The sequence below is a fragment of the Aythya marila genome, assembly GCF_965140915.1.
Source record: "Aythya marila genome assembly, chromosome: 1".
Lineage (NCBI taxonomy): Eukaryota > Metazoa > Chordata > Aves > Anseriformes > Anatidae > Aythya > Aythya marila.
In genome coordinates, this window is record NC_139042.1 from 205,722,083 (window position 1) to 205,736,338 (window position 14,256).

Consider the following 14,256-nt stretch of genomic DNA (forward strand, 5'->3'; position numbering starts at 1 on the left):
TTAAACCCCAACAACATCTCATCCTGGTTCATTTCGGCAGCATCTCTCGCAGACTCCAACCTCATCCAGACCGTCCAGGATCTGAAGATTACTGACACTGGTGTAAATAGTTTGAAGCTGTCTTGGAAGAGGCTTCCAGGGGTAACTCACTATAAGATATCCTGGGTGCCATTCAGCGGTAAGCATCCTCCTCTCTTGGATGCAGTATGAGGACAGAGCACAAAGGTCCTCAGAAAACAGGAGCTTAGCTCAGCTCAGTTCTTTTCCCACAGGTGATCAGGGTGGATGGGGACTATAATGTCTGGGGACAGGCTGAAGCCCTGAAACTTGGCCTTGTTTTAGTTTGCAAAGTAGATATTGGTCAGATTTAGGCATAGCTGGATTTGGGGAGTCAGGGAAGCAGTTCCCTTCCAGCAGTGTATGTGATGCCTTTGTGACCAGAGCCCTCAGCTGCCCACACCTTGGCTCTCCTGTATTCAAAATAAGCTTATAACATCCTCCCTGGTCATTTTCCATAAGATCTCTGTGCAGAAACTGCTGTAACAATAACTGTCAACAGCAACCGCGCTGCCATTTCTATGTAGCATTGTGTGTATTTTTTTGGTGTGGCTGCAATTTTTGTTAGGTGGCTTGGAAACCTCACAGCTGGTTGAAGCAGAGACCATCTCGTTCACAATCCCCAGACTGAAGGAGGGCACCACCTACACCGTCTGCGTATCTGCAGTGATCGGGGGCCAGGAGGGAAGCCCCACGCTCCTCACAGCCAAAACCTGTGAGTATAGAAACCACCGAGGGGGGACAAGGGCAGTGCCAAGATTTCCAATGGTTATTTGCTAAAATGCCACCAATTCCCACCATCAAAGGATCTTACCTGCCTCAGCTTTCTGGAAAACCCTTAAAGTGCTGCAGGGACTCCTTCGTCTCATCAGAAACACAATAGCTAAGGAGGTAAAAAGGCTCTGAAAACTGATCACAGGCTAAGGAATATTTCTAATAAGGGATATTTAAGGGATATTTACCCTGGGGCAGATATCATCAGATACTCACCAGCAGCTGGAGCTGTGGACAAGTGGAACAGAGATGTACTTCATGCTCATCGTTTCTATTTGGACTTTTTGCCTTTCATTTCAGTGGGGCCTGGATCAGAGTCTCCCAAAAGAGATGCATCTCTTTCATTTTAGCACAGTCAAGCTCTTGGTAGGAGCTTCTACCCTCCTTAAGTTTGAATTATTTTTCTTTTCCAACAGTGGATTTACCCAAAGTGACCGAGTTCACGGTGCAGGAAGCTGCAGAGACCAGTGTTTTGCTGACTTGGGCGGCTGTTCCTGATGCATCCACGTACCTATTAACGTGGCGCTTGTCCTCAGGTAACCATTTTTGGTGGGGAAAGGAAGATGGTTTGTAATTTGGAACCCTCCATCTTGAGTTGCCCCATCACCCAAGAGGATCTGAGGATGGACCATGGACAAGCCTGGCTTACCTTGTGGTGTGTTCAATTCAGTACTTGGTCTTAGAGCCAGCTGATGCAGCAGAAGATGGAAGGGGTGGGTAATAAAGGGGAAATTTCTTTCCAACACCAGCCTTAAGTGGCTGTTGTTTCCTTCTAGTATCATGACTATTATTTCCAAGTGCTGCCCAGTTTGACCAGGGTGCAGGTATTCCATGCATCATATCCATTAATCTCAGTTTCATTTGGGTGAAAAATAGAGGGAAAAAAGAAAACGGTGTCATTGAGGAGGTTCAGAAGATGATCGATGTGACCATTGCAAAATCCTCAGAGGAAGAAAACAGAAAAGTAAAAATTGCTTAGGAAAAAAAAAAAAAAAAAAAGCCTGATTGGCATTATCATTTTCTCTTCCTCTAGAGGCCCTGCTACTCCAGCAGGAAGAGTTGCAGTGAATCAAAAAAAGGCTGGTTTTGCCATCCATAAAGCCTTAATTCTTATAATTTTAAGACCTTTACTATATAGTAAAGAACTTTTAAATCTTTCCTAATCATTGCTCACAGTTTTTAGTGTATGGCTTGTTTTCTTCTTCAGTTGATTTGGCCTTACTGAATTTTACTGTTTTAAGGTACCAGCTATATATTTTTTTTCTGTAGTGGGCTTAAACCTCTTTGGATATAGCAAGTTTCCTGTCATTGTTGCTTCAGCCACTAACTTTTTTGCTAGGGATCAGTTCATCTTCACAAGTCAATAAGAAAAACGTGTGATGCAATTCCCCTGTGCTCCCTGCAGTGCTTTTTGAGTTACCAGGTCATCAGCTTTAATTTTTCTAATTCCAAGGACGTTTTGGTATTGGCAGCTTAAGACTTGCAGCATATGTCACTCAGGATGAAGTCTCCTGTGATAACATCATTTTTTTGCTCTACATATTATAGGTAAGTGATTAGGGAACTGAACATTCAGCTCTCTAGGGTGACTTAAGTGATCTAATGCAACTGTTCCTCTCCTGTGCCATGCTGTTAAAATATCGATCTGTAAGTATTCAAAAATCATTGGTTTCAGAGTTGTCAGGGGCTCAGAAATGGATAATACCACATCTGACAGTCCCACTGTGCCCTCACTCAATCGATCCTTCTGAAATAGGTTTATAACTATTGATTTAACATTACAATCAGATGAATCTTGCCACTGAGTTTCAATAGTACCAACAAGATCAAATTTATGCTCATAAGTGAGTAATTCCAATTTCTCTTGTTTAATTATCCAGGCTGCCAGCATGAGTGTATAAAGGCAATTAAGAATTTTGTCTTTTTTTTATTTTTTTCTCTGCCTGCCTTGATTAATTTTCTTCTCAGCAACTTGCTTTTTTGCTAAATGAATTCTCATTCATTGCCCATTTCCCTTGCTCCCTTTTTAAGCTCGCTTAATGCCCTCCTCCCTACCTGCCTACCCTCACCAGCCTGCCCTGTAAAAGACTGGGTCCTCTTCTACTCAGCTGGAGGTCATCCCAGCTGTAGATCTCCTTCTCATTTTACATAAAACCAACCCCATACATTTCAGCAGGGCTCCATCCAGAGCCAGTCTTCATCCCCCGTGTGACAGAAGGGACCTTGGAGAAGTTCACCTAGACCTTGCCCTTCTCTCTCTTCTTTCTAACTTCTCTTGACTGTTCTTAGACCACCAAAGCCACGTTTTTTTGCATCCACTCAATCAACATCCAGAGGCTCGTTTAATCGTGCAGTTGCTCCTTGACCCTCACATCTCTTGTCCCTTGCAAAGCATTTCACTCTTCTTCGAAAACTGTCTCCAGCAAGGACCATCTGCCTTCTCCAATAGTTGCAGACTTCTTCCTGCATGTGCTTGGCAGCCTTGTGCTGTGCATCCCATCCTGGCTATGATCCAGGTGTTTCCTGCCTCTGTCCACCAACAAAGTCTTCTGCTTGTCCAGAGCATGAACACGGTAACCAAACACTTTCTGATTGTGGAAAACATCATGTGAAACAGAGGGTTTTAGTGCTACGCAGTGGCACAGAGGAAAAGGAAAAGTAGCTAAATTTACCTTTTTGGGGGTATAAAGCAGGGGTGAGGAGTGGGCTGCTTTAGATCTGTGTCTCAGCAGAGCTGTCAGCTTATGTTTCTCTTCAGGCAAATCTCTTCAGGCAGAATAACAAGTCATCTATGATAATTATTATCTTGAGTTGCCTACCCAAATGGAGAGGAATAGAAGATTTTCAAATTGCAAGAGGGAATAATATATATATATAAGTATATATATATTTAAAGGAAGAAAACATCCCTTCCAAAATTTGTTCTGGGGTAATGAAGAACATTCAATACAGTTGAAACAAGCTATTTACAACAATTTAATTTATTTCCCTAGAAACTAACGTTCTTTTCTTTTAAGAGAAAATGCTATTTCAGAATGAAAAGGTACAAGTTTCACTTTGAGCAATGTCAAAACTCATCATTCAGTATTTCCAAAATAACACACTTTTAAAATGTCAAAACATTGTTATGACATTTTCACAGATTTTTCCTATCACTTTGAAGCAAAACTATCTATTGTATGCAGTCAGTTTTCTCAAGTTATGTTTATTTCTATTTTACAGCAAGCTTTCTATTCATTAACAAAAAGAATCCTGTTTCTATACGTGCCAGCCTTTGCAAACCATAATTAATGTTCCTTCATTGGATGGTCACAGAACTCAGTGCCTGGACCAAATGCCCTCTCTAAACATTTGCACAAACATCAGGCTTTATTCCATCCCTCTCAACTTCAGAGAGATGCAAACAACCTTATTTCAGCTGGTTTAGGGCCTGACCATTGCAGCTTGCAAATCCATTTTACCATGCCCAAAACTCATCTGCTTCTCAAGCTCCTGTTTGCCAAAGGTGATGTCAGTAGCAGATGGGGTGCTCCTGACATTGGATTTTCTTGAGCTCCTCTGCCTCTCAGTTAATGCATATTTCTTTCTTTTTTCCAGATTCTGATCTTTCCCTGGAACTGTTATCAGCAGCTTCAAGATCATACCGAGTGACAGGACTGAGCTCCAAGGAGACCTATTTGTTTTCCATAAGGCCAGTCTTTGGAAATACTGAGGGACCAGAGACAACACTCACTGCACAAACAGGTATGAAGGCAGGAAGGTTATGTAGTAGTTTTTCCTAGGTAGCTGCTATTGAGGCTAATTTCTTGTCTTCTCTACCCTTGTGGTGTTTTACACCATAACTAAGAGGGGGTTAACAAATATCTTTTCCTCTTTTCCCTCTTGCTGCAGGACCTCACACAGATTCACCTGCACTGGTCTCTCCCATGACTTCTGCAAAATTGGCTGCAATGAGATCCCCAACCACAGCTCCTAGCAATGTGAGGACCACTCCTTTCCCACTAGCCACGGCTACAACATTAGCACCAACCCCAGACACCCTGCCAGCAACCACCACAGCGTCTGCACCACTGACGACTCTCCCTGGGCCAAGTGAGTGTGCATCTGTGTGTGATTTGATGATGATGATGAAGGGGGTCAAACCACCAGAAATCATGGTCTTCTCTGGTGTCAGGAGCTAAAATTAATCTTTGTTTGCTGAGAAGTGAGAATGACCAGCGTTGGGGAAATGAATAAAGCATATATCATGCAATTAAGCTCTCAGCTCTGTCCTTGGGGGGTGAAGGTGCTGACTGCTCACTCAGTGACACTTGGCATCACAGAAGATGCCCATGCCTGAATTTGTTTTATTGTTCTCAGCACAAAGAAACATGCTGCTCCTTTAGGACCACACAGCTCACAGAGATTCTCTCTTCCCTCCGCAGTCTGTGGCAAGTTCAAAGCAGACGTTGGGTTCCTGGTGGATGAGTCCTCAAGTATTGGCCAGAGCAATTTCAACAAAGTGAAGGATTTCCTCTTCCGAATCGTTTCCTATTTCCCTAAGATTGGGCCAGAAGGGACACAGGCAAGAATCTGTTCTTCTGTTTCCTGAAAGTGTTTTCCTTCCAAGTGTTTGCCTGTTGCTCACCTCTGCAATGACAGCAGTCTGCTCACTCATGTTGAGGTTCAGAGAGGATAAGCACTTTGCCTAAAGGTAATTTAGTTCAGGAGGGATGCATGCTGCCATGGGAGATCCTGCACCAGGAGATGCTTCCACCCAGCTGTGAGCTGCCAGAAGTGTACTTCCCTCTGGTTCTGTGGTCTATCTACCAGCCTGTGCAGAAATTTCTGATGCCCTAGAGAGCAGAAAATAGCACTTTGCCCATGCTTAAGCACCTGAATTGTGCCCTATGTGTCATCTGCCAGCCTGACAGATGTTTTTGTGCCTGTTTTTAGTCTGTAAGAAACACAGCCTCATTCCACTTCTGTTGCAATGCAACTGTTTGTGTTATCAAGGAGATTTATTGAGTGATGGCACCTTTGCTTTGTGCTTGATCCCTCCACATTTCTTATCTCCCCTGCCTCCCTTTTCTTTGCCAGGTTGCTGTTGCACAGTACAGCGAGGAGCCCAGGGCAGCCTTCCACTTCAACCAGCACCAGGACCGCAACAGCGCCCTGAAAGCTATCAAGGAGCTGCACTACGCTGGAGGCAACACAAAAACAGGTGTGCAAGTGCAAGCCCACATTTGGGGTAGAAAGTTATGGTCCAAAGTTCTGTAAAATCTGACAACAGACAGTTGAATTTGGTTTTATTCCCAGGGATGGCCTGTCCAACCAGCCTGGTGTCCTTTATCCGTGTCCTAGTTTTGCTACTGGATTTCTCTTTGGTTTTTTATAACCTTGCCTACACTTAAGGGAGGTTTTTATACCTGGCTTGGAGATCAAGCCCATAAACATTAGATAAGGATAGTTGATGCTGAAGCATCCTTATTACCCACTCAATGCACATTCTAATCAGTAAATGCCAATGGTTATTGCCTTGTTACCCTAACAACAAAACAATGTACCTGGTCCTATTTTTATGGAGTGTCATCACGTAAATGTCCTTTGTTTCCCTCTGTTGTACAAATAACACAGCTCTTCATCAGCTCAGCATCTCAGAAATGCAGACACTTGTCTTACAGAGTTAAAAACCCACAGAGCACTTTCCACCTACTCATTCCCAGAAGGATGGTGGGGTATTCCTGCTTCCCCCAAGGTACATGAGCAGTAATCTTAAACTGAAGATAGTTAGTTTTAACTTTATCGTTTTTAAGTGGCCCACCTAAATATCTTCCAGTCAGTCAATGTAAGGGGAAGCATTGAGGAACCCATATATGTTAAATGAAGGCTTGTGTACCTCATCCTGGCTTAGTGGTATTGGTTAGCAACACAGAGAAATTGGGCTGGTCAGAATACAAGAATTTGGACAGGACTGGTTAGAGTAAGTGGGTGTGAAACAGGTCAGATTGCAAATTCTTAGGTAAACTTTCTTTTGGTCCCCTTTTTTTTTTTTTTTTTTTTTTTTTTTTTTTTTTTTGTGGAGTTTGTGTCAATGAAGGCATTTTACTGCTCCAAGGAGACTTTCTGTGCTATTTTGGAGTTTCTTAACCACTTCAGCTTGGGGGAGAGTTCTTTAGGAAACTCTCCTGATCTTTCTAAAGAAATTTGGAAATGGGAATTCTGTGATTTTTTTTTCCCTAAAATGTAGTGAAAAAAATGCTTCAAATCTGCTAAACATCTTTTTTCCTTTTCCAAAACAGAAACTGCTGAAATCAGCCTGAACAATTTCAGCCAATCTCATTTACTTCTGTCTTCCCTCAAAAAGCATTGGCCCATGCTAGGGTCTACAATCTATTTATAGGACCACACAAAATAATTTTTTCCCCCATGCATGGAAGAGGCCCCACAGGTCCCCCCTGTAGACCGTGTTAGGAAACCTACAGAAGTGTTATTCTGTAGGTTTACATCTTGCCTTTCTATGTTTGCCCAGGTCGTGGTATAACCTACATGCTAAAGGAGATATTTCAGTCCTCCAGAGGGATGAGACCTGAGTTCCCTCACATGCTGGTGCTCGTGACTGATGGGCGATCCCAGGACGATGTGTTGCCACCAGCCAGAGTAGCTCATGCTTTGGGTAAGAATTGCCCTATTGTGTTTCCCTAGGGCCTTGGTTCTCCTTCATGTACAGAGGAGGCTGAATTTCCAGAGGGTTGAAGGTTACTCCACTCATGCATTTTGAGTGCATCGTTTGCTTTCTTCACTTCTTCATCCTTTCTTCTTCCTGTTCCTAGTTTGAGTGTCTTGGTTTTGCTATAACTCACACACACTGCTGTCAGTGAGTTCTCTCAGGACAAGTGGAGTGAGGGTTTGGACACTGATCTCAGACATTTCTGCTTCCACTGAAAGAGTGATGTGTTTCAGGAATCCGCATCATTGCTGTGGGTGTCTCAGGAGCTGACCCTGCTGAGCTCAACAGCATCTTGCTGCAGCAGAACCTCCAGAATGTTTTCTACGTCAGCACATTTGATGACTTCCCCCAGATCCTCCGAGAGCTGATAGAAGTCATTTGCTCTGATCCTCAACCTTCAGGGGCCCAGTTGCCTAGTGGGGAGGTGAGCTGCTTCATCCCCTCCTCTAACTCTGGTCTTTGGAAAGGATGTGAGCTTGTCTGCAGTTATCTCCAACAGTAATATGGTTATTTGAATGAAAAGGTTGGTGGTGTAAAAGCACAGTAACCTCCTGAGACATGTTGAGGGACAATTTTTGATGTCTGGCCCCAAAACCTGGAGGATCACTAATCTAACTTGAACTCCATGATGCAGGTTGCCACACATGAGGCCAACAAGCAGCTGCCGTTTGATGACGCAGAGAGCAAGCTACTCCCTCCCACCCCATCATCAGCTCAACCACACCTCCAAAAAGGAGAGGAAGCTTGTGGTCCCTGGTGCCTGAAGGTAAGAATTTGTTCACTGATTCAGGGGAATATATTTCAGAAAAACATCTTGCTCACTGCTTTGGACAGGTGATTAGGTTCTCCATCCTGTTCTCCAAATTTCAGTGCAAACTGAAGACACTATAAACAATACATAGAATCATAGAATCATCTAGGTTGGCAAAGACCTTCAAGATCACCACGTCCAACCATCAACCTGACCTACTGAGTGTCACTACTAAATCGTGTCCCTTAGTGAGGAAATGAATCAGTCTCCTAGGTGGTCAACCTTGCTTCTGTTGCATAAGACAAGGGGTATGCTAGTCAGCACTTCATGGTCAGTCTGGTTTGTGTTTGGTGGATAATGATTTTCTGATCATCTCTTCTATTTTTCTTTTCCTTTCAAGAGCTTCAGGGGCTCACCAACTCGTGGAGGCTACGACTCATATGGATTTGTTATGAAGGGAGAGAAAGGAGAGAGGGTGAGTCCATTTTCACGAACCATCCACTTGGTTATACAACTAAATTATTAGTAACAATGAAGAGATCTAGCAAAGAATCATCCTCAGATCTTTTATGCTAGTGTTTTGATATATGCTGCTTCATGCTGGCTTTGAAAATCAGGCAAAAAGAAAAAGATGTATATGTGTATGTGTATGTGCTGGCAATGGAGGATTCCCTGAAGCAGTGCAGAAAGCTAGTGCTGCATGAAAATGTTTGGATTTGCAGGTCTGGAGCCATAACTTGCATACTATTACTTTCTACATGTTTAGGGCCTGCCTGGGAAGGATGGCATTCCTGGGCTGCCGGGTAGGCCGGGGAGGACAGGTCCTCCTGGTCCCCCAGGGCTCATGGTATGTATTTGTTTTAACAAACTCAGTCAAAGTGGCATTTAACGGAGCAGTCAGCATGGCTCTCAAGTCTCTCTCTCTCCTGTTTTGCAGGGACTCCCTGGCATCCAAGGTGATATCGTAAGTATATTGAATGCAGCAAATGTCATCAATGCAGCGGGACCCTAAAGCTTTGTTTTCCAAGCTTTTCAAAGGCCAGTAGTGCTGAGCAGGACAGGAGGCCCCAAGTGGCACATTCTACTTTTCTGTCACCAGACAGCTCTAGACCAAGACAAGGAAAAGTCTGTTGGCTCTTTCTTTTTCTTTTTTTTTTTTTTTTTTTTCTTTTTCTGGGTTCTGTGTCTCCTGCCAGGACTCTCACTTCTGACTGTGAACTGGAGTCAGACACTCAGATTTCCTTCTTCTCTTAGATCTGGCCAATACTGCAGTACAACACAGGCATATTTCTAGCCAATTAACCCTCAGTGAAATAGAAATCTCCAGAAAAAAAGGCCAAGGACTATGAACTCTGCCTTCAGTGATGTACCTGTCCTGCTGCATAATCACCAGCAGCATCATAGCTCTCAGACTTCCCATATGAAAATTGTTCATGCAACTATTCATACCAATGCTTGGAAAATATGTGTAGGCAGATGAGCCCTTGGCCCTGTGGATGACACATACATGATTCTCATCATTGTTGGGACCAAAACCCACTTCTAGGGACCTCTTCACATGACTACTTAAAAACTGAATGAAGTTTTATAAGAGGTCGGTCTGTGACTTGAACATCCCACAATGATATCTTGTGGGTGCTTTGTTTTTTAACGCTGTGTGATTTATCTTTAATTCCAGGGAGCTCCTGGCTATCCAGGACCAGTGGGGCCAAAAGGAGACCGAGTGAGTTTCACTCTTGGGATTGTCTGGGAAAAAAAATAAAATATATCTTGCTCTCTTTTCTTATTTCTAAGCATTTGCACAGTGATTTGTGATTTCATATTCATAATATGTGAATATGAAGTTCTGAACTATTCATAACTAACCCTCCTACACCACTAGTTTTTTTTTCTTAGGGGTTTGTCCTTCAGCTTTGCTAGGAGGCATTTAAAGCCTCTGTGGAGAAAACTGCTCAGTTATTATTGCAGGTCCTTGGGACATTTCATTTTTTTTCAGAAACAGGTTGGGTCATTCTGCATTTTGGAGAGTTTCCCCTATGAAGAAGTCTGTTTGATCACTTTTAGGACACAGAAAGATAAGGCTTAAGACCAGTTGTAGGCACTTCCTAGGAGCAGTCCTTCCATCATTCCCAAATGCACATTTCTCCTCCTTCCTTGCATGGACCCAAGCTGTCTATATGGCTACACAGTGCCGTAGATCAGAGAACAGATCCTGCTGAAAGCCAACCCCCTTCTTTTTCCCCAGGATTAATTTTCTGCCATGCCAGTGAGCAGAACTCATGGCACAGCCTTGTGGTTTCTAGTACCTCTAAAAGAGTTTCTGAAACCAAGTGGTTTGGTTTTGCAGTGTAGAGAGGTGCATGCCTTTTGGGGGCTGCTTGGTTTAAAGTTTGCTTATTGCCTCTAAATCACAAAACTGCCTGTTTTTGCCTGGACATCCCAGCACAGCTGAATGTGTGTCCTCCTCTTCTTGCACACAGGGTGAACCGGGCTATGTCCTGGGAGGAGTGGAGGTGATTCCCGGCCGAAACGGGCAGCCTGGCCCCCCTGTGAGTATTGTACCCCCGGTGTGCTGAGCCCTTCAGCCTCTGTGGCACTGACAGAGCAGCAAAGGGAGCTGTGAGAGAGCCCACATCCCTCTATCCCCTCTCTTTTTTGTTGTTGCAGGGACAGAAAGGACAGCCGGGGGTTCCTGGGGTAGCAGGACCTCCAGGTTTACCAGGCTTACCAGGGCCGCAGGGGCCACCAGGCATCTCCATCAAGGTGAGCAAAGTTATTTGCAGCACAGCTCTGTGATGCTGTGCCACAGAGAGAGGGAACCTGGCATAGCCCAGGGTCCCTAGACCCTCTGTTCACTCAAGGGCCCTAAGAACACACATTTCTTCTCTCTGTCATGGGATTCTCTCATCAAGTTATAAAAGGACTCTCTCTCCAAAATGGCTTTGCATGTCACCAGGACCTTGCTGTTCAACACAGCAGGAATCAATGATGGAGCCTGAAAAGGTTGCAGGCAACTTTCTCTGACATGGGACCAGATTCAATGGCCATTAAGACTTTTAAATCTCTAGGTCCATACAAAGGTTGTTCAGTGGCTGGAGTGAAATACCTGGGATCACTTCTGCTGTGCACAGCTCAAATAGGACTGATGGTTGTAGCCAAATGTCTCCTTACACTGGGGGATGTAAAAAAGTCTCAGTAGAAAACAAGAGACCTCAATTCCACTCCTGTCTGCCCTAAGGTGGGTTTTGACATCCAATTTTGCAAGTTGAGGAGTCTAAAGCATGAAAGATAACAGACACCTCTGCTAAATCTCTGCTTTCCCTTGGTGGTAGGGGTTTTGGTCTCTGGGGTTGTCAGCCTGCAGGAGCTTTTGGCCACAACCTAAATTTAGAGAGGAACCCCTCTCTAAATTACCACGCTGCACTAATACTCCTTGTCACTTTTTTTTCAGGGTGAACCAGGGGATTCGGGTATCAGAGTAAGTACCTGAGACTGACTTTCACTTTACCAGGTGATGACAAGCCTTTATTATTATTATTGTCATTATTATTATTATTATTATTATTATTATTATTGTCATTATTATTATTATTATTATTATTATTATTATTATTATTATTATTATTATTTCTAAGCTGCCCAATAGGCTCTGTTTTCAATACTTACCAGATGCCCATCAACACCCAAAAGGGTTGCTGGGACAGATGGTGAGACTGTCCTGTGCTTCACATAGGGCCCTCGTGGGAGGAACGGCCTCAAAGGGGACCGAGGAGGCACGGGAGAGCCGGTGAGTTGTCCACCGAGGGCCAGTGGCTGCAGAAATTTCCCTGGCCATGGTGGGAAGGGGCTGTTGGCCTGGGGACACCTGCTGCCACTTGGGGCAGGTGTAGTGGGACAATGTTTGCTGCCAGCTCTTATCAGCCATCACTCTGAGATGCTTTGCTCTGCTGATGAGGGCTGGCAGATTAAGCATGGTCAGTTAAGCATTTCTCACTTTGTCAGCTTCATCCTGCTGACCCATCACTCACCAATAGCCAAAAGGAAAATGTTAGAAAGTCAACAAAGTCACAAGATCACAGCCACTGATTTTGCTAAAAGCAAGGACATGCTCATCCTCATGGCACAGAGCAAATCAGTAGGAATTGTGTCCATCACCATGCTTGCCATGATGACAAACCCTTGGGTATAGTCAATTATGTTGGCAGATGATAGCAAATATTGCTTGATGAAGGTTACTCCAAAGTGGCAGTGATTCCACCTTGAACCCCTCCTGTCCCCATCACCCAGGGAGCAGCTCAGTGCAACCCTGCTCCTTCCAACATCCCAAATCCGACCCCTGCCCCTGTCTGAGGAGGGCAGAGAAGTCTGGAGTAGGTCCAGAGGAGGGCATGAAGGTGGATTAAGAGAGTGGATCAAAAGTGTAGGACAGTAAATGAACTGAGCTGATGGCAGATTCGAGAAAACCAAAAGGATGGTTCTTCACACAAGAAGTCCCACAAGGATATTTGCAGTATTGGAAGGGAAAAAAGGAAAGTAGTCCATGGAGGGCTACTAAGGATAATTAAACCTTGTCTGGTTTGGGAAGTCCCTGCATTACAAATGATTCAAGCCTGAGAGATTACTCAGGGACTTTATGCATCTCCTGTTTTTACATCCTTCCCAAGGTGCCTATTGCTGTCCATCATCATACACAAGTGCTTTTTTTGTAACCTTTACCCTACTGCAGAGCTATATCCCATAGACCAGACATTTCCTTATTTCAGTCTACCACTTCTACATCAGCAGCATTACTGGGATCACCCTCTTCCAGTAACACAGCCTTGAAGTGCCACTGCAGAAGGCACCCACTGCCAAATCAACACAAGCACCCAACCTCTATCTTCCCATATAACAAGCAAAAACATCTGATTTTCTTTTCCTGAGTGAGGACAATGATCCATAGCCTATTTTGGGGAGAGCAGGAAGGGGAGACATTTTGGGTCTAAATAAACATCTCTGTAAATGCTCAGTTGCAAAGAAACCAATAAGCCAGACTCGTCGGGAAACACATTTCTCTGTTTGTGTTTCTGCAGACTTAATAAATCTTCTCTTTAGTACATTGGGTAACAAACAGTTTGGAAGAAAAAGATGTGATGATGTCTCTTCTTTTCCAGGGGAAACCTGGCTTGCCAGGCCCTGTAGGACTGGATGGTGTTCCTGGACTGCCTGGACCACGTGGAGAAAAGGTCATTACTCGTACCTGATGTTTGCAGGATCCATCATCCCAAGGGGGAGCTGAGAATAACTGAGGCAAAGTAATATCAGGGTAGAATAACTGCAAATAGTGGAGGCATGTCGGGATTTTCCCCTACTCCCCTCCACTCCCTGCTCATATATGTTCAAGTTCATGCATGGTGGAGGAGATGCTCCACCTCCATCCAAGCCCTTGTATTCCTCCCAGTCTTCTTGCTTCCACCCAGTGGAAGATCTCTGCAGTTCCTGCTGTCAGGAATGGTTTTTCCTCCCAAGCCCTGCAATCTTTCTGTCCCCTGGATGGGGCTGCTCCTCTGAATCCCCCATCCTGCTTCAAAAATTCACTAAAAATATCCACAGACCCTCGTTTTCAATTCTGTCCTCCCAGTCATTGTTCGCACCTTGCACTGGTTGGGCATTTATTTTAGTTAAATGGCTACAGAGCAAATTTCTCCCCTCCTCCTTTGCAGGATGGTTAAGACCAGAGCTTGGAAGCAGGTTGCAGTGTAGGATGTATCTTGCTTTGCAGTCTGGGGATTCAGCTCTCCTGAGCACAATACTGTGCTTACCTTGCAGGGGATGGCAGGAACTGGCATTCCTGGCACTGCTGGCTCGAAGGGGGAAGAAGGAGAGCAGGTGGGTGGCCTTTCTGCAGTGACACATCTGCTGAAGTCCCCTTAGAGGGCTCAGTGTCTTCCAAAGTCTCCTCCAGGACCTTCCCTCTAGCTTCTTC

The 14,256-nt window shown here is 44.4% G+C and overlaps 1 protein-coding gene across 1 annotated transcript in view; it reads left to right on the forward strand.

The window, feature by feature from the left end:
- The window catches only part of LOC309874233 (uncharacterized protein), a gene marked incomplete at both ends in the record, with an annotated part of 100,699 nt that overhangs the window by 17,036 nt on the left and 69,407 nt on the right, over positions 1-14,256 (forward strand). The window contains 20 exons of the mRNA XM_082752246.1: positions 41-178; positions 626-772; positions 1,248-1,367; positions 4,429-4,575; positions 4,723-4,923; positions 5,256-5,395; positions 5,911-6,034; positions 7,343-7,486; positions 7,774-7,964; positions 8,175-8,306; positions 8,692-8,766; positions 9,058-9,138; positions 9,229-9,255; positions 9,970-10,014; positions 10,772-10,840; positions 10,959-11,054; positions 11,743-11,769; positions 12,025-12,078; positions 13,445-13,516; positions 14,100-14,159. Of these exons, the coding sequence (XP_082608372.1) occupies positions 41-178; positions 626-772; positions 1,248-1,367; positions 4,429-4,575; positions 4,723-4,923; positions 5,256-5,395; positions 5,911-6,034; positions 7,343-7,486; positions 7,774-7,964; positions 8,175-8,306; positions 8,692-8,766; positions 9,058-9,138; positions 9,229-9,255; positions 9,970-10,014; positions 10,772-10,840; positions 10,959-11,054; positions 11,743-11,769; positions 12,025-12,078; positions 13,445-13,516; positions 14,100-14,159 (2,090 nt within the window). The remainder of the gene's footprint in view (positions 1-40; positions 179-625; positions 773-1,247; positions 1,368-4,428; positions 4,576-4,722; positions 4,924-5,255; positions 5,396-5,910; positions 6,035-7,342; positions 7,487-7,773; positions 7,965-8,174; positions 8,307-8,691; positions 8,767-9,057; positions 9,139-9,228; positions 9,256-9,969; positions 10,015-10,771; positions 10,841-10,958; positions 11,055-11,742; positions 11,770-12,024; positions 12,079-13,444; positions 13,517-14,099; positions 14,160-14,256) is intronic.